This window comes from Erythrolamprus reginae, chromosome 10 (assembly GCF_031021105.1).
Source record: "Erythrolamprus reginae isolate rEryReg1 chromosome 10, rEryReg1.hap1, whole genome shotgun sequence".
In the NCBI taxonomy this organism is placed as follows: Eukaryota; Metazoa; Chordata; class Lepidosauria; order Squamata; family Dipsadidae; genus Erythrolamprus; species Erythrolamprus reginae.
In genome coordinates, this window is record NC_091959.1 from 12839446 (window position 1) to 12861767 (window position 22322).

The following is a 22322-nucleotide window of genomic DNA, read 5'->3' on the forward strand; positions in this document are numbered from 1 at the left end:
CTCGCAATACTGTACCACCTCTTCTTTTCCCTCCTAGTGTTAGGAAATCCACTAGAGCGACCTTCAAAGAGAAGACCTGGGCAGTGTTCCCTCTAATTTTTTTTTGGGGGGGTAGGCGGAAAAGTATAGTGTCTGAGCGGCAGTCCCTGCGGGACTGGGCAGCACAGAAATAATAAATAAATAAATAAATAAATAAATAAATAAATAAATAAATAAATAAATAAATAAATAAATAAATAAATAAATAAATAAATAAATAAATAAATAAATAAATAAATAAATAAATAAATAAATAAATAAACAAACAAACAAACAAACAAACAAATAAACAAATCAAAAGCCCACCCTGTTTTGCCTTAGAGAATTTCAAAATAAAATACTGTACTATGTGTCTATAACAGTGAGCTCATAATAGGGCAACTCTATCAATATCAAAATGCCACTTAAATAGTTGAGCTACTTTCAAACTAGATTTTGATTTTCTTTCTCTCTTCCTTACTCCCATTCTTTTTCTTTCTCTTTTCCTTCCTCTCTTTTTTCTATCTGTTTCTCTCTCTTCCTCTCTTCCTCTCTCTCTCCTTCCCTCTCACTCTTTCCCTCTCAGCTTCTGGGCAGGTTTGGAAAACTCTGAGTTGATGATGATTTTTAAGTGAGCGATTGCTCACTGCTCAGCTTAGAGGGAACTATGGACCTGGGTACTCGTGCAAAATGTATCCCTCCCTCTCAAATCCTTTTCTTTCTTTCATTTCTCCACCCTATAAATGAAATATTATTCGTCCCAAACTTGCAGCCATTTAGCATCTATCTGTGTTTAGGGGGGTGGGTGAGTGTCAGGGGTGGGTTCCAACTTACCTCGCTGCTAGTTCGCTCCCTCCCATGCTGCGTGGTTGTACCTTGTGGGCACACACTTGCACAGTAACAAAAACTCCAAAAGAATTTAAAAAACAACAACAATAAAGCCAAAAAAAGATGGCGACCGCATACACAGTGGCAGAACTTGGCTTCTGTGCATGCTTGAAAGGGGGGGGGGGGGGAAATCAATTTTTTTAAAAATAAAAAAAATGCAAAGAAAAGATGGCAGTGCTCACGGACAGGTACCGACCAATCCGGTTCGGTGACACTATTGTGACGTCATCAGTGGGTCGCTATCAGGTCGGGCAAACTGTTCCAAACTGGAAGGAACCCACCCCTGGTGTGTGTATGTGTGTGTTTTGCATGAGACAGAGGGAGGGGAGGAGGTGGAGGGAAGAAAAAGAGGAGGAGGAGGAAGAGGAAGAGAAAGAAGAGGGGAAGTAGGAAGAGGAGGAGAAGGAAGAAGAGGAAGAAAAAGAACATGAAGAGGAGGAGGAGGAGTGGGAGAAGGAGGAGAAGGCGGAAGAAGACGAAGAAGAGGAAGAGGGAGAAGGAGAAGGGGGGAGAAGAAGGAAGAGGAGGAGGAGGAGGAGAAGAGGAAGAGGAAGAGGAAGAGGAAGAATAAGAATAAGAATAAGAATAAGAATAAGAATAATAATAAGAATAATAATAATAATAATAATAATAATAATAATAATAATAATAATAATAATAATAAGAAGAAGAAGAAGAAGAAGAAGAAGAAGAAGAAGAAGACTCCATCTTGAAAAGACCTGTTCGTCCACTCAACATTTTGAAAAAAGTGCTTCTTACTTACCCAGAACGTCTCTTTCCCCCTCTGGCAGGCACAGCTCCCGCCATTCTCACTTGACCAGCAGCCATGGGTGCCACTGGCAAGGTCACTGACCCTGGTATGTCCGATGCCATTTCTGCAACACAGAACATAAAGCATGCGCTTCAGTTGGCAGGCCAATGGAGGGAGGGGCTTCCTGGCCTATCTGACCTTTGGATAGATTGCAGTGAGCTCATTCACAAAATGGTTTCCACCGGAGACTTACTTATTGACAGAATGGCTACTAAAAAAAAGTATCTTGCGATTTATTCCCACTGCAATCCTTCAAAAGCTCAGGAGAAATGGTAGCCTGGAAGCAAAGGATTGCATGCTATTTGCTGAGGAATAACATTGGAAAAATAATAGGCCAGTGGCTTGTCTTTTTTTTTAGATTATGAGTTTTTAAACATGTGTTAACTGTGCAGCCTCTTTTTGGAGCCAAGTAACCTCAAACATCTAAGAAATAAGTGATTAAAGATAATTCCAGGTAGCAGAATGCTAGGCTACTGTACGATTTCTCTGATCCAATGTAGTTGTTCTTACGAATAATTCTTTGAAACCTACAAGAACATTACAACATCAATTTTTTTTAAAAAAATGACATTATTAATTATAGTGATACCTTGTCTTAGAAACTTAATTGGTTCCGGGACGAGGTTCTTAAGGTGAAAAGTTTGTAAGACGAAACAATGTTTCCCATAGGAATCAATGGAAAAGTGATTAATGCGTGCAAGCCCAAAATTCACCCCTTTTGCCAGCCAAATTTTGATTTCACTGAGGCTCCCCTCGCTTTGAAACCCCACCTCTGGACTTCTGTTGCCAGCGAAGTGCCCGTTTTTGCTGGGATTTCCCTGCAGCATCACAAAAACACAGACTCAAGCTCAACCCGGATAAGATGGAGTGGCTGTGGGTTTTGCCTCCCAAGGACAACTCCATCTGTCCGTCCATCACCCTGGGGGGGGAATTATTGACCCCCTCAGAGAGGGTCCGCAACTTGCGCGTCCTCCTCGATCTACAGCTCACATTAGAAAAACATCTCTCAGCTGTGGCGAGGGGGGCGTTTGCCCAGGTTCGCCTGGTGCACCAGTTGCGGCCCTATCTGGACCGGGACTCACTGCTCACAGTCACTCATGCCCTCATCACCTCGAGGTTCGACTACTGTAATGCTCTCTACATGGGGCTACCTTTGAAAAGTGTTCGGAAACTTCAGATCGTGCAGAATGCAGCTGCGAGAGCAGTCATGGGCTTACCTAGGTATGCCCATGTTTCACCATCACTCCGCAGTCTGCATTGGCTGCCGATCAGTTTCCGGTCACAATTCAAAGTGTTGGTTATGACCTTTAAAGCCCTTCATGGCATTGGACCAGAATATCTCCGAGACCGCCTCCTGCCACACGAATCCCAGCGACCGATTAGGTCCCACAGAATGGGCCTTCTCCGGGTCCCGTCAACTAAACAATGTCGGTTGGCGGGCCCCAGGGGAAGAGCCTTCTCTGTGGTGGCACTGGCCCTCTGGAACCAACTCCCCCCGGAGATTAGAACTGCCCCTACTCTTCCTGCCTTCCGTAAACTCCTTAAAACCCACCTTTGCCGTCAGGCATGGGGGAACTGAAACATCTACCCCTGGGCATGTCTAATTTATGTATGGTATGCTTGTGTGTATGTCTGTTAGTATATGGGGTCTTTCTTAAATCTTTAATATTTTAAATTGTCAGATTATTTATGATTTGTTTCCACGTGTTGTGAGCTGCCCCGAGTCTTCGGAGAGGGGCGGCATACAAATATAAGTAATAAATAATAATAAATAAAGTCCGGAGGTGGGGTTTCCCATAGAGGGGAGCCTCAGGGAAATCCCAGCAGTGCAAAAACGGGTACTTCACTGGCAACGGAAGTACGGAGGTGGGGCATCCCAGCGGTGGCGGTGGGTTTGTAAGGTGAAAATAGTTTGTAAAAAGAGGCCAAATAACCTTAAACCCCGGGTTTGTATCTCGAAAAGTTTGTATGACGAGGCGTTTGTAAGACGAGGTATCACTGTACATTGTGAGCATTCTGTGAATTAGCAATTCCCAGTCTCTCTACACGAATGACAAAGAGAAACTCAAATACTCAACGTTGATAAAAGAGATTTTAAAACCACAATTTTAAGGAATGCCAGATATAATGTGTCTGTTCCTTAACCTTTATCGTGCAGTTAGAGGAAATATTTTACCATCAAATGCAAAGAGAGAAAAAAGGAAGAAAGAGAAAAACAGATAGAAAGACCATAATGCCAGCCTGGCATTTGACAACAAAGGCTCAATCAAATCTTTCCTAAACACATATGCTCCACGAAATAATGTTAATCATCTCCATTCACATGCTAATACTGATATGAACCACAAAAAAGGTCCAAAATTCTTAAAGACATTATTTCTGCAGCTATGATTGAAAAAAGAATGAGATTTTAACAATACATATCCTAAAGGCAGCGAGAATAGCATATGCTCAATTTTCAAACCCTACCGGAAAATATACTAATGGATAAAATTTATAGGTGTGCGGAGACGGACGGACGGACTATGGAACTTAAAGGACAAAATAATTCAGAATACTACAAAATATGGAATAGATGGTACAATTGGACTAAGAAAAAGAAAGGAATGTGAAACAATGTGAAATGAATAATGAAAATATGGAACTCTGTAAACATATGAAATAATGTATATTACCAAGTAGAAATAATTTATGATTACGGGTATAGAACTCTGTTAAAATATTGTGATGTTTAAAAATGAAAAAAAAATTTTTTTAAAATAAACTTTATTTATAAATATACACAAAAAGAAAGGGGGAAATAGGGGGGTAGGAAAGGATGAACAGAAAAAAAGGGAAAAATAAGAGGAAAGATGGGGGGGAATACACAATCAAGAGGTTTGTGTAATTAGTAACATTATACATTGTAAATTGTAAATCATAATACATATATTTCTTAATATCATTGTTGTATTTCTTAAACCATGTAAATAAAGAATAAGTAAACGATATCTTAACTATTATCAGAATTATCTTAAATTTTAATAATGAATCTTACGTCTCGTTTAAATAATCTATCAATTTCTAATATTCATGTGTATCTATATATTTTAAGTACAGTAGTAGGAAATGAATAAGAATATTTTATGAATGTAAAAAGTAAAGGCAAAAGAGTGCCAGATTAGTAAGAAGGAGGATTGGTAAGGAGAGGGAAATAAAAGTATAAATAATTTTTTTTTAAAGAAAAAGAATTGGATTAATACATCATTGCAAATGCTCAGCTTAACCCCATGAAGGCTCAATGCTCTTCAATGCGCTCTGCTCTCAACTAGATCAATGTTTTCCCACCTGTGCCGAAGCCGTCCCACAAATATGCCTGGGGTTTCTATTCTCTCCTTGGAATTGCACCTTCTTCCAAAAGGAATCCATATGAAATGTCAAAAATAACAACAACAACACCCATCTGGGAAGATGCATTGCTAAATTGGTATTCGGCTCAGATCCAGTCACCGCAGATCCGTTTAGCTGAAGAACAGACTATGATTCAGCAAGGAACAAGTATCTCGCATACTGATCGGTTTATTTGCAGGGTGGGTGGGGTGGGGGACAACGACATTGACGTTAAATATTTGAGGTCTGCAGGGAAGGCAGAAAACGGAAGAGAGTGTTTGATGGATGATAATTTAATTTTTAATTTAATTTATTGGCTTCAATGCCGCCCAATCCCAATGGGACTCAAGGCGGCTTACAACTTTACTAGATGAGTGGCCAAAGCAATGGAAACTGCAGTTTAATGTTTCCAAATGTAAAATAATGCACTTGGGAAAAACGAATCCTCAATCTGAGTATTGTATTGGCAGTTCAGAAGGGAAGGATTTAGGGGTAGTGATTTCTGTTGTGGTTGGCTCTGGCCCAGCTCTGCCCCAAGGAATGTGGAGGTGGAGGAAACATCCACATGCCACAGGCCTGTTTTGCTACCGATAGAATCTCCTGACGAAGGATCCTCTGACGAAGGAAGCGTGAGTGGCAGGGAAGAGGGGAGTTTGGCAGACAGCCAAAGGAGGAGATCAATCATCCTTATCATCCCTGGATTCTGAACAAGAATTTATGATGGACCCACCCACGCATGCGTAGAGTGGTGCATAGGAGAGAACAACTGAAGGATTATTACAGGAGATAAGTGAGGCCACCTGTGGTTGGGTAGGGCTGCTGTAATTAGTGCTAAAGATAAAAAGAGCAGCGTGGTTTAGCCTCATGGAAGTTTATCTGATTCATAGTTCGTCAAGATCGTGGTTTGTTGTTTCCCTGTTCAAGACTGTGTGTGGAATTTCTGGATTTTTGGAATTGGACTCAATTTCCCAGTTACTGGGTGAGAAATTGGATTGCATTTAACCTGTGCCTTGTGTGTACCAGAAAAATCCCTTTGACATTTAAAAAGGGAGTTTTTTCTGCTTTTCTGTTGATAAAGACTTTTGGTTTTCCTTCTATCATGTGGTGTGTGTCTTTTTGGACTAATTACTCTGTAGTTGGTTGGGACACGCCGGCAGAACCATTTCTATGGGTGAACAGTGCAGTCAGGTGATAGGGAAAGCAAGTAGAAAGCTTGGCTGCATAGCTAGAGGTATAACAAACAGGAAGAGGGAGATTGTGATCCCGCTATATAGAGCATTGGTGAGACCCCATTTGGAATAATAATGTGTTCAGTTGTGGAGACCTCACCTACAAAAAGAGATAGATCAAATTGAATGGGTCCAAAGACGGGCTACAAGAATGGTGGAAGGTCTTAAGCACCAAACCTATCAGGAAAGACTTCATGAACTCAATCTGTATAGTCTGGAGGACATAAGGGAAAGGGGGGACACGATCAAAGCATTTAAATATGTGAAAGGGTTAATTAAGGTTCAAGAGGGAAGTGTTTTTAATAGGAAAGTGAACACAAGAACAAGGGGGCACAATCTGAGGTTAGTTGGGGGAAAGATCAGAAGCAACGTGTGAAAATATTATTTTACTGAAAGAGTAGTAGATGCTTGGAACAAACTTCCAGCAGACGTTGTTGGTAAATCCACAGTAACTGAATTTAAACGTGCCTGGGATAAACATATATCCATCCTAAGATAAAATGCAGGATATAGTATAAAGGCAGACTAGATGGACCATGGTGATGCAGTGGTTAGAATGCAATACTGCAGGCTAATTCTGCCAGCTGTCGACAGTTCGATTCTCACCAGCTCAACGTTAACTCAGCCTTCCATTCTTCTGAGATCAGTGAAATGAGGACCCAGACTGTCAGGGGCAAGAGGCTAACTCTGTAAACCACTTAGAGAGGGGGTCTAGAAAAGACATAGCACAGCCAGTGAGTGGGAAAAAAATATATATTCAGGTTGCTTCCAGAGAGCTGTCTTTGTTCTTTATCACTCCAGGCAGAATGTAGTCATAAAAGTTCATATTATAACTTGCCGTCTAAGTAATGACAGCTTGTCATGTCAGGAACAGGAGCATTAAATTGGCCAATTAAATCTGTACGGCATGGTGCACGAACAAGGAGAAGTGAAAAGACAATGTTTTCTTTGCGATCCAAAATGCAAGACCTCTGGACATTTATAATACGAGGGTCGCCCAGAAAGTAATGCACCACATATTTTTTCTTCAACAATTATTTATTGAGCACAATGAAACTTACACACAAGAAAGAATGATGTTTCTTCTACACTCCCTATTTTTCCACGTAATCTCCATCCCGCTCTATGACCTTCCTCCAGTGAGTATGCCCTGTCGGTACCACTCCTTGTTCTGGTCACAAAGCCATTTCTGCGCTGTGTGAATCACCTCGAATGGCTTCACCCTCTATGCCCAGCGACTAACCGTACTTCTATCGACTGCAGATTCTCCATAAACTGTACACAAATGTTTATGAATTTCTCCGCAGTGAGAAATTCAATGACAAGATGCTGCTTGTAACGTACTGTACATCACTTATAGACCGCCATTTTGAAACACTGCTGCAGCTACGCTATCTCTCTGAAGAAACACAAAATTTACACACGCATCCTGACAATTCAAATAATGTATATCTAATACGATTACTGTAGGTTGAGAAAAAAAATAGTGCATTGCTTTCTGGGTGACACTTGTATATGAAAACTGCTTCCTTTTTGGGGATAAAAAATGATACCAACTACCATCCACTCGAAACAGAATACCCTATGAAAGCAGACTATCAATCCTAGGTCTAGAAAGCTTAGAACTATGTCGCCTAAAACACAATCCAAGTATTGCCCACAAGATTATATGCTGCAACGTTCTACTACTTCAGCTTCAACCGCAACAACACAAGAGCACGCAACAGATTCAAACTTAATATTAACAGCTCCAAACTTGACTGTAAAAAATATGACTTCAGCAACCGAGTTGTCGAAGCGTGGAACTCATTACCTGACTCAGTAGTGTCAACCCCTAACCCCCAACGTTTTTCCCTTAGACTATCCATGATTGGCCTCTCCAGGTTCCTTAGAGGTCAGTAAGGGGCGTGCATAAGTGCACCAGTGTGCCTTCTGTCCCCTGTCTCTCCTTATTTTATTTATTTATTTATTATTAGAGTTGAAAGGGACCTTACAGGTCATCAAGTTCAACCCCCTGCCTGAGCAGGAAATCCTACATCACCCCAGCCAAATGGCAGCCCAATCTCCTCTTGAAAGTGTCCAAAGTTGGGGAGTCCACAACCTCCGCTGGCAGGCCGTTCCACTGGTTGATAGCTCTCACTGTCAGGAAATTATTTCTTATCTCCAGGTTGAATCTTTCCTTGGTCAGTTTCCAACCGTTGTTCCTCGTCCGGCCCTCTGGTGCCCTGAAAAACAGTGTGTCCCCCTCCTCTCTGTGGCAACCCCTCAAGTACCTGTATACAGCTATCATGTCCCCTCTAGCCCTTCTTTTTACTAGACTATCCATGCCCAGTTCCAGCAACCTTTCCTCGTATGACCTGGTCTCTAGTCCCTTTATCATTTTAGTTGCTCTTTTCTGCACCCTCTCTAGAGTCTCTATATCTTTTTTGAAGTGTGGTGACCAGAACTGGATGCAATACTCCAGGTGCCGTCTGACCAGGGCCTTATAGAGTGGTATTCTTACCTCTCTGGTCTTGGAGTGTATCCCCCTGTTCATGCAGCTTAGGATTGTGTTGGCTTTTTTAGCCGCTGCTGCACACTGCTGGCCCATGTTTAGCTGGTTATCCACTAAGACTCCAAGATCCCTTTCACAGTCACTCATGGTTATCTTATTTATCTTTTCTTCTTTTCAAATATGTTCACCTATACTTTTACATCTTTTCTTATTCTATTCTTTTCTTTACTTATATTATTACATATCTTTCTCTTCAATGTGTATTATGTATTGTATCGGCAGTTCTGTGTTAGCAAATACTTCAAAGGAAAAGGATTTAGGGGTAGTGATTTCTGACAGTCTCCAAATGGGTGAACAGTGCAGTCGGGCGGTAGGGAAAGCAAGTAGGATGCTTGGCTGCATAGCTAGAGGTATAACAAGCAGGAAGAGGGAGATTATGATCCCGCTATATAGAATGCTGGTGAGACCCCATTTGGAATACTGTGTTCAGTTCTGGAGACCTCACCTACAAAAAGATATTGACAACATTGAACGGGTCCAAAGACGGGCTACAAGAATGGTGGAAGGTCTTAAGCATAAAACGTATCAGGAAAGACTTCATGAACTCAATCTGTATAGTCTGGAGGACAGAAGGCAAAGGGGGGACATGATCGAAACATTTAAATATATTAAAGGGTTAAATAAGGTCCAGGAGGGAAGTGTTTTTAATAGGAAAGTGAACACAAGAACAAGGGGACACAATCTGAAGTTAGTTGGGGGAAAGATCAAAAGCAACATGAGAAAATATTATTTTACTGAAAGAGTAGTAGATCCTTGGAACAAACTTCCAGCAGACGTGGTAGATAAATCCACAGTAACTGAATTTAAACATGCCTGGGATAAACATATATCCATCCTAAGATAAAATACAGAAAATAGTATAAGGGCAGACTAGATGGACCATGAGGTCTTTTTCTGCCGTCAGACTTCTATGTTTCTATGTTTCTATTGGACTAAATAAGTAAGTAAGTAAGTAAGTAAGTAAGTAAGTAAGTAAGTAAATCAATCAATCAATCAATCAATCAATCAATCAATCAATCAATCTCCCTGAGCTCTTCTACCAACAACTTGATCATTTTTTTTACTAGAAATACCAGGACTTTAATTTTCCCACAGGCAAAATTCTCCATGCCATTCACTTAAGAATTACACTGCCCAGTCTTCTAATCTCCTGGAAAATATTCTGGGTTTTGCTCACAAGAGATTCTTTTCACTCTAAAAGGAAACATCTGCACGTTAAAAAAAACCCAAGAAGAAAGACCCCTCAATTCCTCCCCAACCTCTCTTTCTGTCTCAAACTGAGACAAAAGGAGCAACCAACCAGCCTTTTCACATGTAAAACAAGAGCAAAGCATAAACTTCAGGGTGACTGACAGATCTGGCAGCTTCAATTCTTCTGCCTCCTACTCAGCCAACTCACACCCAGCATAATGGCATAGCAAAGAACTCAGCCATTGTGTCAAATAAGCAATTTCACAGAGGAGTTGTGTATAAATGCTCTATGCCTCGTGCCTAGAAAGAGGAGGGAGAAAATCTTGGACTGTGCAGAGGTGAATAGACTGACAATGAAAATTAAAGACAAGGAAGATACAGGATATTATAATGTAATGGATGAAATTTTATGATTGGCTAGAAAATATATATATATTCTGCAAATGTGACACATACAGATAGAATTGTCGGCTATCAATAAAATTAACTGCCTTGGAAATGGCCTTGGGTTGGGCTGAGAGGCAGATAAGGAGCTGTGATGTTCCTTCAATACACCAGGGTGATTCGACACAAAAATACGTAACCCTTCCCTGGTGCAGAGCTGAAGGGATTGGATACTGTAGCCTAGAGGATAATTCTCTGCCTTACAAGGCAAAGGTTGCAGGTTCAAGTCCCAGTGGGTATGGCTAGCTGATGAGGCCAAAATAAGGCCGAAATAGAACTATCTTAGTCTCCCTTAATTTTCAAATTCAGCAAAAAAACATGTGACATATATATATGTCACCGAAACGTCGCATAGACATGCAAAACATTACACAGGGCAAAACCCGAACTCAGAACAATCTACATATATATATATATATATATATATATATATATATATATATAGATATAGATATAGATATAGATATAGATATAGATATAGATATAGATATAGATATAGATATAGATATAGATATAGATATATATATATAGATATATATATATAGAGATATATATATATTCTGCAAAAACATATATATAAATAGAAACATAGAAACATAGAAGACTGACGGCAGAAAAAGATCTCATGATCCATCTAGTCTGCCCTTATACTATTTCCTGTATTTTATCTTACGATGGATATATGTTTATCCCAGGCATGTTTAAATTCAGTTACTGTGGATTTATCAACCACGTCTGCTGGAAGTTTGTTCCAAGGAGCTACTACTCTTTCAGTAAAATAATATTTTCTCATGTTGCTTTTGATCTTTCCCCCAACTAACTTCAGATTGTGTCTCCTTGTTCTTGTGTTCACTTTCATAATTAAGTTAGAATGATTAAAAGGAAATTTTATTTATTCGATTTTTATGCCACCCTTCTCCTTAGACTCAGGGCGGCTTACAACATGTTAGCAATAACACTTTTTAACAGAGCCAGCCTGTTGCCCCCACAATCCGGGTCCTCATTTTATCCACCTCGGAAGGATGGAAGGCTGAGTCAACCATGAGCAGGTGATGAGATTTGAACCGCTGACCTACAGATCTACAGTCAGCTTTGAGTCCTTGGAGAAGGGCGTCATAAAATCTAATATATTATTATTATTATTATTATTATTATTATTATTATTATTATTATTATTATTATTATTATTATTCAGTAGCCTGAAGTACAGCACTCTACCTGCTGCGCCACCCCGGCTCTGTTAAATGTTATTTTCAGGTTCTAGCCGCACATAAGGGAAGTTGTTTTGATATGGGGATCCCAAAGAGTCATTGTTTAGTACAGTGATTTTCAACCTTTTTTGAGCCGCGGCACATTTTTTACATTTACAAAACCCTGGGGCACATTGAGTGGGGTGAGGGGTGGGGCTAAAAAAAGTTTGGACAAAAAAAAATCTATCTCTCTCTTCCTCCCTTTCGCTCTATTTCTCTCTCCCTCTTTCTCTCCCTTCCTTCCTCTTTCTTTTTCTCTGTCCATCCCTCTTTCTTTCTCTTCCTTCCTCTCTTTTTTGCTCTCTTTCTCTCTCCTTCCCTCCCTCTATGTCTTTCTCTCTCTCTCTCCTTCCCTCCCTCTCTTTCTCTCTCTCTCTCTTGCTTTCTTTCTCTCTCTTGCTCTCTCTTGCTCTCTCTCTTGCTTTCTTTCTCTTGTTCTCTTTCTCTCTCTCTTTCTTTCTTTCTTTCTCTCTCTCTTGTTCTCTTTCTCTCTCTCTCGCTCTTTCTCTCTCTCTCTTGCTTTCTTTCTCTTTCTTTCTATCTCTTTTGCTTTCTTTCTCTCTCTGAGCTACGTGGCACACCTGACCATGTCTCACGGCACACTAGTGTGCCGTGGCACACTGGTTGAAAAACACTGCCCTAGTCCACCACCACCCCAATCCAAGTAGTAGACCCTATATCATTTCTGACAGATGGCAATCCCATCTTTTCTTAAAAGCTTCCAGTGATGAAGCTCCCACAATGTCTGTTCCACTGGTTGGTTGTTCTCACTGTCAGAAAACCTCTCCTTATTTCCAGGTTGAACCTCTCCTTGTTTGGTTTCCATCCATTATTCCTTGTCAGGCACCATAGAGCTTCCATTTTCCAAAGCAGTTGCCTTGGTTTCAGTGGGCAAATGTAGTATAAACATCATCAGAGTCTGAAGCAATCATTGGTGTAATTTATATAATTTGCCTCATTGTCAGTCATTATTATAATGACATAATCAAGGTTCTCATGGCTTTTGCGTCCAATTATGACCCAGAATGGCTGTTGTGTAATATAATTAACATCAATTATGTCAACTGCATAATCACCCAAATGATGAAAAATAACACAGGTGATTAAACCAGAGATAACAAATACTTCCCCCAATAACATCTCTTAATATTTATTGTGTTCCTGATGCAGAAGATACTTTTTTTTCCATCCTGAAAGTTGTAACAAACATTTGGTGCATTGTCTTTTCAAGAACATTTCTTTATACATCGATCAGAGCCTTGTCTGTTGTTGTTGTTGTTATAGTTTTATAATCTTAGTCTCCTTGTGGTATCTTGTGTAGTTGATGTATGTAGAGTGGGATGTTCCAGTGAGAAAGATAAGAACGTGTATGGTGTGTCTATTTCTATTTATTAGATTTGTATGCCGCCCCTCTCCGTAGACTCGGACACTTTTATTGTGTACCACAATAAAACTATTGATCAATATGTATCTGTGCTCCTTAATTAAATGAGAATAAGACAAAAAGTTAGAAGATGCCCTTCATGTCATGCCAAGGAAAAAGATCCCATAGAGTCATTTGTTTGGTATATGGACCAAGGTATCTGTCTCTCACCCCCCTTATACAAGCAACATCACATCCTATTTCATTGTTGCTTGTAGAAGGGGTAAAAGACAGGTACCTTGGTCCATATACTAAACCAATGTTTTTCAACCAGTGTGCCGCGGCACACTAGTGTGCCGCGAGACATGGTCAGGTGTGCCGCGAAGATCAGAGAGAGAAAGAAAGCAAGAGAGAAAGCAAGAGAGAGAAAGAGCGAGCGAGAGAAAGAGAACAAGAGAGAGAGAAAGAAAGCAAGAGAGAGAGAAAGAGAACAAGAAAAATAAAGCAAGAGAGAGGGAAGGAGAGAGAGAGAAAGAAAGAGAGGGAGGGAGAGAGAAAGAGAGCAAAAAAGAGAGGAAGGAAGGAAGAGGAAGGAAGAGGGAGGGAGAGAAAGAGGGAGGGAGAGAGAAATAGAGCGAAAGGGAGGAAGAGAGAGAGAGAGAATTTTTTGTCCAGACTTTTTTTAGCCGCCGCCCCCTCTCAATGTGCCCCAGGGTTTCATAAATGTAAAAAATGTGCCGCAGCTCAAAAAAAGTTGAAGATCACTGGTCTATCAGACATTAATACAATTGAGAGTATCCAGAAATATTTCACAAGAAGAGTCCTTCACTTTTCCTCCCGCAACAAAATGCCTTACTCCACCAGACTTGAAATGCTGAAATTAGACAGTTTACAACTATGTCACCTCCGAACTGATCTAACCATAGTTCACAAAATCATATAGTTTTATAGTTTTATTAGATTTGTATGCCGCCCCTCTCTGCAGACTGTCCTTCCTGTTAATGACTACTTCATCTTCAACCGCAACAATACACGAGCACGTAACAGATTCAAACTAAATTTAAACCGCTCCAAACTAGACTGCAGAAATTACGACTTCAGCAATAGAGTGATCAACGCCTGGAATTCATTACCTGGTTCCGTGATTTCTTCCCCAAACCTCAAAAAATATTAAATTTAAATTGTCTACAATCGACCTCTCTCCTTTTCTAAGAGGTCTGTAAGGGGCGTGTATAAGCGCGCCATTGTGCCTACCGTCCCTGTCCTACTGTCTTCTTTTATCATTACTTTCTCTGTTATGTTTATATAAACTACTATCCTATAATTGATTGACAAAATAAATAAATAAAATAAATAAAAACAAGAGTTTGGCAAAATAAAATCAATTAAAAGAAGAAGAAGTGAAAGGGAACAAACGGAATAGGATTCCAAAAATGAAAGACCAGTACTGGTCACTACTTGGTCTGAGAAAATGTCATTGCCCCATAGCAGCAGTAGTGGCAACCCCTGGCTACTCCCCACCCACCTCATTTCCTTTCCTTTCCTCTCCTCTCCCCCTCCCTTCCCCACACCATCCCCAAACCCCCAACACTTTACGCTTAGATTATCCACGGTTGACCTCTCCAGATTCCTAAGAGGTCAGTAAGGGGTGTGCATAAGTGCACTAGAGTGCCTTCCGTCCCCTGTCCTACTGCTCCCCTATATCTCCTATACATTTCTTCTACTCCTATATCTTTTCTTCTATTCTTTCATTGATATGTTTTATTCCTATATCTTCTCTTCTCCTCTTTCTTAGATATATTTTACTATGAGTATATCCTCTAAAACCTTCATTATGTATTTTACTATGTGTACACCCACTAAAACCCTCATTGTGTATTGAACAAAATCGATCAATCAATAAATAATAAATAAATAAATTTCACATCCTCCCCTCTCTCCCATTCCATTCCATTGTTCCACAATGCCTCTCCAGTTGTAAAAGCGACATGCCCAAAGCTTTGGAAATGAAGAAGTACAGTGATACCTTGTCTTACAAACTTAATTGGTTCCGGGACGAGGTTCTTAAGGTGAAACGTTTGTAAGACGAAACAATATTTCCCTTAGGAATCAATGGAAAAGCGATTAATGCGTGCAAGCCCAAAATTCACCCCTTTTGCCAGTCGAAGCGCCCGTTTTTGCACTGCTGGGATTCCCCTGAGGCTCCCCTCCATGGGAAACCCCACCTCCAGACTTCCATGATTTTGTGATGCTGCAGGGGAATCCCAGCAGCACAAAAACGGGTGCTTTGCTGGCAACAGAAGTCCAGAGGTGGGGTTTCCCAGCGAAGGGAGCATCAGTGAAATCGCAGTATCGCAAAAACACCGAAGTCCTCGAAACCCCACCTCCGGACCTCTGTGTTTTGTGATGCTGTGATTTCACTGAGGCTCCTCTCGCTGGGAAACCCCACCTCCGGACTTCCGTTGCCAGCGAAGCGCCCATTTTTGCGTTGCTGGGATTCCCCTGCTGGGATTCCCCTGCAGCATCACAAAAACACGGAAGTCCAGAGGTGGGGTTTCCCATGGAGGGGAGCCTCAGGGGAATCCCAGCAGCGCAAAAACGGGTGCTTCGCTGGCAACAGAAGTCCAGAGGTGGGGCATCCCAGCGGCAGCGGTGGGTTTGTAAGGTGAAAATAGTTTGTAAGAAGAGGCAAAAAAATCTTAAACCCCGGGTTTGTATCTCGAAAAGCTTGTATCATGAGGCGTTTGTAAGACGAGGTATCACTGTACTTTGAATGTACACTTCTCTTGCAATAATTTTTAAAAAAAACAACTCCCAGCACCCACTCAGTAATTTCCTCTGTAAATCAAAACTGTCAAGAGAAACAGTGGCCCTTCATCACAAGCTATGGTTTTGGTGACAAGTTTTAAAATTAAAAGCTATATCACTACTTGACTTGGAAGCAGCCTACGCACAAACTCTCTTGAGCCAGAACTAGATGGAGGGTTCATAGATAAACCGGATAAAGGTTCCAGGAAAACAATGTCTTCATCAATAACTCCTCTTTTCTGGCTTATGCTTAGCAAAGGCTTGCCAAAAAAATATTATGGTGCAATGCTATTTGCCCGTGGAAGCATCTGCTTTGAACATCAAGGATGCTGTAAGCAGGGGGTCCCCAAACTTAGCAACTTTAAGACTTGTGGACTTCAATTCCCAGAATTTTCCAGCCAGCTGTGTTGAATAACAGGGAAAGAAAAGTAAAGAGGATCAGTTGAATACAGGAATAAAAGAGACGCCGATGTAAGACCTATGTAAAATAAAATGTATATAATATTAGAAATATTAAATGATGGTAATATAGAAATATCATTATAGGAAATAAGAAATGGGACTGCCACACATCGTCCAATGTTTTTTTAATGTTTTGTTTATGTTTGTTTATGTGTGTTTATAATAAAATATAGAAACATTGAAGACTGACGACAGAAAAAGACCTCATGGTCCATCTAGTCTGCCCTTATACTATTCCCTGTATTTTATCTTAGGATGGATATGTTTATCCCAGGCATGTTTAAATTCAGTTACTGTGGAGTTACCAACCACGTCTGCTGGAAGTTTGTTCCAAGCATCTACTACTCTTTCAGTAAAATAATATGTTCTCACGTTGCTTCTGATCTTTCCCCCAACTAACTTCAGATTGTGTCCCCTTGTTCTTGTGTTCACTTTCCTATTTAAAAACACTTCCCTCCTGAACCTTATTTAACCCTTTAACATATTTAAATGTTTGGATCATGTCCCCCCTTTTCCTTCTGTCCTCCAGACTATACAGATTGAGTTCATTAAGTCTTTCCTGATATGTTTTATGCTCAAGACCTTCCACCATTCTTGTAGCCCATCTTTGGACCCGTTCAATTTTTTACAAATATTTTTTGTAAAAAAATATTTTCTGGCTTATGCTTAGCAAACACTTGACAAAAACATTATGGTGTAATGCTATTGGCCGTGGAAGCATCTGGCTTTGAATATCAAGGATGCTGAAGGCCTAGGGTCCCCAAATCTAGTAACTTTATAAGACTTTTGGACTTCAAATCCCAGAATTCTCCAGCCAGCTATGTTGAAAAAGTACACAAGCCTTAAAGTTGCCAAGTTTGAAGACTCTGCTGTAGAGATTTCTGTAGTTAATCAATGGAAGGGGAGATGAAAGGTAGCAGAGGTGCACTTATGTATGCCCCTTACTGACCTCTTAGAAACCTGGAGAGGTCAATCGTGGATAGTCTACGGGAGAAATGTTGGGGGTTAGGGGTTGACACTATTGAGTCCGGTAATGAGTTCCACGCTTCGACAACTCGATTGTTAAAGTTCATATTTTTTACAGTCAAGTTTGGAGCGGTTAATATTAAGTTTGAATCTGTTGCGTGCTCTTGTGTTGTTGTGGTTGAAGCTGAAGTAGTCATTGACCGGTAGGACGTTGCAGCATGTGATCTTGTGGGCAATACTTAAATCATGTTTTAGGCTGTCAAATCCTGACCAGAAATAGGTGAAAGAAGAACAAAATCAACACTTGGGGAGAACTTGCTTCAAAAACACTCCTGGACCTTTTCCGGAAGCTGGACAATGCCTCTGCTGGGATTTCATGCAAGGAATGTTCCATCCTACGATCAAAGTGCGTTTCCTGCTAGCAACCAGCCGAACCGAAACTCATTTCTTCTTTCCTTTGACAGAGATCCCGCTTCCTGCTCTCCGTTTCCAAGCGTTTTCTATGCAAAACTGTTCTGCTTCTCCTTAAATGCAAAGCCTTGTCATTGGCCGAGTATCTCCAGTTGAAAGCTCAACTTCAGCCACTGCAGCATGAAGATTTTGATAATTGCACAGGTGTAGGTGTTTCCACCCAGGTGGTCAGGCCTAACCCTGGAGCCCTAGTGAATAGATTTGGATCAGCAAAGCGCTGCTTTTGAACACCTTAGAACGAATAGCTTAGCTCCTCTGAAAAAAGATTAGTAATGGTAATGACCTATACAGTGATACCTTGTCTTACAAACTTAATTGGTTCCAGGACGAGGTTCTTAAGGTGAAAAGTTTGTAAGACGAAGCAATGTTTCCCATAGGAATCAATGGAAAAGCGATTAATGCGTGCAAGCCCAAAACTCACCCCTTTTGCCAGCCGAAGCGCCCGTTTTTGCGCTGCTGGGATTCCCCTGAGGCTCCCCTCCATGGGAAACCCCACCTCCGGACTTCTGTGTTTTTGCGATGCAGCAGGGGAATCCCAGCAGGAGAATCCCAGCATCGTATTTCATCACCAGTCGGGTGCTTCCCAAGCACCTAGGACTACGTGATGTAGCAGCGAATTATGTTTGCCGATCCCAGTAAAGCAGCCTTTTGCAATTGACAGATGGAGATTTTGTCAATTCCAATGGCTTTCAAATTATTGTTATTATTATTGTTGTTGTTATTATTAATAGCCGCCCTGAGTCCTTCGGCATTGGGTGACATAGAAGCCAAAATAACAAACAAATAATAATAATAATAATAATAATAATAATAATAATAATAATAATAATTATAATTATTATTATAATTATTATTATTATTATTATTATTATTATTATTATTATTATTATTAATCAGGATGATAACCTACAACCACACCGTTGAACATCTTCCTGTTCAGCAAAAGCACAGTTAAGGTTTGCTGGTGCTGCACATGTTTAAATGTAAAGATGTATATACAATCGATATATTACCAAAAAAACCCAGCAGTCTATGGCAGTCAAGCATAAGACGCAGTGAAATCCAATTGAGCCCAATGCATTATTTGCTTGCACCAAAATGGACAGAATCTCACCAGCTGAAGCTTATAATCTTCTAACCTCATCGATACATCCTGGGGGATTCTAGGGTATGCTATCCTGAACCTAGAGCCACAATGGCGCAGTGGTTAGAGTGCAGTACTCTGCTCATCACCGGCTGCCAGCAGTTTGGCAGATCGAATCTCAGTAGGCTCAAGGTTGACTCAGCCTTTCATCCTTCCAAGGTCGGTAAAATAAGGACCTAGATTGTTAGGGGCAATATGGTTACTCTCTGTAAACCGCTTAGAGAGGGCTGTAAAGCACTTTGAAGCGGTATATAAATCTAAATGCTATTGCTCTTACTTTTCCTCTTCCCACCATCCAATTCAGGACCATGCAGCTTCTTGTTTTGGACCCTGAAATTTGCTGTCTTCCCCACCCCCAAAGGAAGCCCAATCCTTCTCCAGCGGCGCATCCCATCACCACGACTCTGTAGCTTTGGGCTATGCCAGGGCTAGGCAAAGTTGGCTCTTTCTATGACTTGTGGACTTCAACACCCAGAATTCCTGAGCCAATCATGCTAGCTCAGGAATTCTGGGAGTTGAAGTCCACATGTCATAGAAGAGTCAACTTTGCCTACCCCCTAGGCTATGCAATGGACAGGTTCAAGTACAGTTTGGGTATAGTCTAGTCTGGTGAAAAGAAGGACCAAAGGGGACACAATAGCACTGTTCCAATATTTGAGGGGCTGCCACCAAGAAGAGGCGGGTCAACTTATTTTTCCAAAGCACCAGAAGGCAAGAGAAGAAACAATGGATGGAAACTAATCAAGGAGAGGAGCAACCTGGAATTAAAGAGGAACTTCCTAAAAGTGAGAAGTTTGAAGTTGATTTATTGAAGTTGTGGGTGCGCCATCACTGGAGATTTTCAAAAAGAGACTGGACAAGCATTTGTTTAAAATGGCATAGGATCTCCTACGTGAGCAGGGAGTTGTATAGAAGACTTCTAAAGTCCCTTCCAAGTTTATTGTTCTTTGTTCTATGTGCAGAGATTGAGACCTTTACATCGTTCTAAACCAGTGGTTCTCAACTTGGGGGTCAGGACCCCTTTGGGGATCGAATTACCATTTCACAGGGGTCGCCTAAGACCGTGGGAAAAGACAAATTTCCCATGGTGTTAGGAACTTGGGTTTTTAGTTTGTAATTTTTAACTGATCAGATTTGTTGTTGTATTGTTTACATTGTATCCTGTGAGCTGCCACAAGCCTTCGAAGAAGGGCAGCATACAAATATAATAATAGTAATAATAATAATAATAATAATAACAACAACAACAACAACTACAGCAACTACAACAACAACAACAACTAAAGTGTCTATTCTGGCATCTTGGAACATATTTTTACAATCCAACCAATCAGGAGTTTACAATGGGGGTGTCCCTCTGACCTTCCTGCCAATCATCTTAAAGCTCTGTGGGGAGAATTGGCACTAGACTTATGGTTGGGGGTCACCACAACATAAGGAACTGTATTAAGGGGTTGTGGCATTAGAAAGTCTGAGAACCACTATAACTATAGTTTGCTAATAAAACTGCAAATAGGTTGTTTACACAGTCTGCAGCTTAACTGTAGATGCTGTGATTTAATGCACAATGATATTCTGTGATTTGCTACAGACTAACATTTCAAATTCATTTAAAATACAATCCTCATCACACAAGGATTTCAAAAGGAGAGCTTTCCAAGCCTCGTTATAAAGCAGATTATGATAACAATATAATTAAACAGGATTAGCCTTTACCTGGGATTATCTGAATTAATCCAACCTTCTATATCTACACAACAGAACAATGAAACAGCCACACGGCTTGAATTAGCACAATATAATGAGCAAAAGGTTAGTTTCTAAATTACAAACTAGCCAAAGTCTTTTAAACCCAACTTTTTAAACACAAGCCAATCTAGAATTAAACAGAATTTTTTCTTACAGTGAGAACACCATGCAGAGAGCTTAACATTTTTGTGCCTCTGGGTGAAATCTCAGACAAATGTACTTAAATAAAACAAAATAGTAAAAATAAAGTTGCATTTCTCATCCAACTTCCTTGGATCTTCCAAATCTGAAAATCTAAGTTAAGAACCACGAACAAGAACTAATAATTTAAAACTCCACTCGGCAAGCTGGTATCTTTGAGATGTTTTAAGTTACAAGTTATCCAATTCCTTGTCATTTGGTGATGCTATATAGAGCTGATTGGGCACCACTCCAAATATTTGATCAATTTAAAGTTTAGCAGAATTAACCTTGGTTCCCTAAGAGACAAGGAAAAGCTGTAACCTTTCCACATTAAAAGATAGTGGAACACCCCAAAATGCAACCCCAAAAGGCCAGTTTTTCCCCCCAAGCTTGCCAATTATCACAGATAATTCCCACTCGGTTAAAGACCTTGATATACTAATAACAAAAGATTTAAGTGCCAAAGCCCACTGCAACAATATAGCCAAGAAGGCTTCAAGAGTTGTAAACCTAATCCTACATAGCTTCTGCTCTGGCAATCTCACCCTACTTACCAGAGCTTACAAAACTTTTGCCAGACCCATCCTCGAAGACAGCTCATCTGTTTGGAACTCATATCACATCTCAGACATTAACACCCTTGAAAATGTCCAAAGATGCTTCACCAGAAGAGCCCTTCACTCCTCCACTCGAAATAGAATACCCTATGAGACTAGACTTTCAATCCTGGGGCTAGAAAGTTTAGAACTAAGACGCCTTAAACAAGATCTAAGTATTGCCCACAAGATCATATGCTGCAACGTCCTGCCTGTCGGCGACTACTTCAGCTTCAACCACAACAACACAAGAGCACACAACAGATTTAAACTTCATATTAACCGCTCCAAACTTGACTGTAAAGAATATGACTTCAGTAACTGAGTTGTCGAAGCGTGGAACTCATTACCGGACCCCATAGTGTCATCCCCAAACCCCCAACACTTTACCCTTAGATTATGTATGGTTGACCTATCCAGATTCCTAAGAGGTCAGTAAGGAGCGAGTACAAGTGCACTAGAGTGCCTTCCGTCCCCTGTCCTATTGCTCTCCTATATCTCCTATACCTTTGTTCTATTCCTATATCTCTTCTTCTATTCTTTCATTGATATGTTCTATTACTATACCTTCTTTTCTATTATTTCTTAGATATATTTTACTATGAGTATCTCCTCTATAACCTTCATCATGTATTTTACTATGTGTATATAGATATATATCCACTAAAACCCTCATTGTATATTGGACAAAATAAATAAATAAAATAAAAAATAAAATGCTGAAACGCCTTATCTAACTACCTCTAAAGCTGCAGAAGGACCACGTTTTATACCAACTTGCTGATAAATTTGGAGCTTCCTATAAACATTTGGGGGTATCCCTAAT

General features: G+C 40.4%; 1 protein-coding gene across 1 annotated transcript in view; it reads right to left on the minus strand.

Annotated features, from left to right (window-relative positions):
• The window catches only part of ARNT2 (aryl hydrocarbon receptor nuclear translocator 2), a 150089-nt gene that overhangs the window by 123840 nt on the left and 3927 nt on the right, over positions 1-22322 (minus strand). Inside the window, exon 2 of the mRNA XM_070762965.1 lies at positions 1670-1781. Within this exon, the coding sequence (XP_070619066.1) occupies positions 1670-1781 (112 nt within the window). The remainder of the gene's footprint in view (positions 1-1669; positions 1782-22322) is intronic.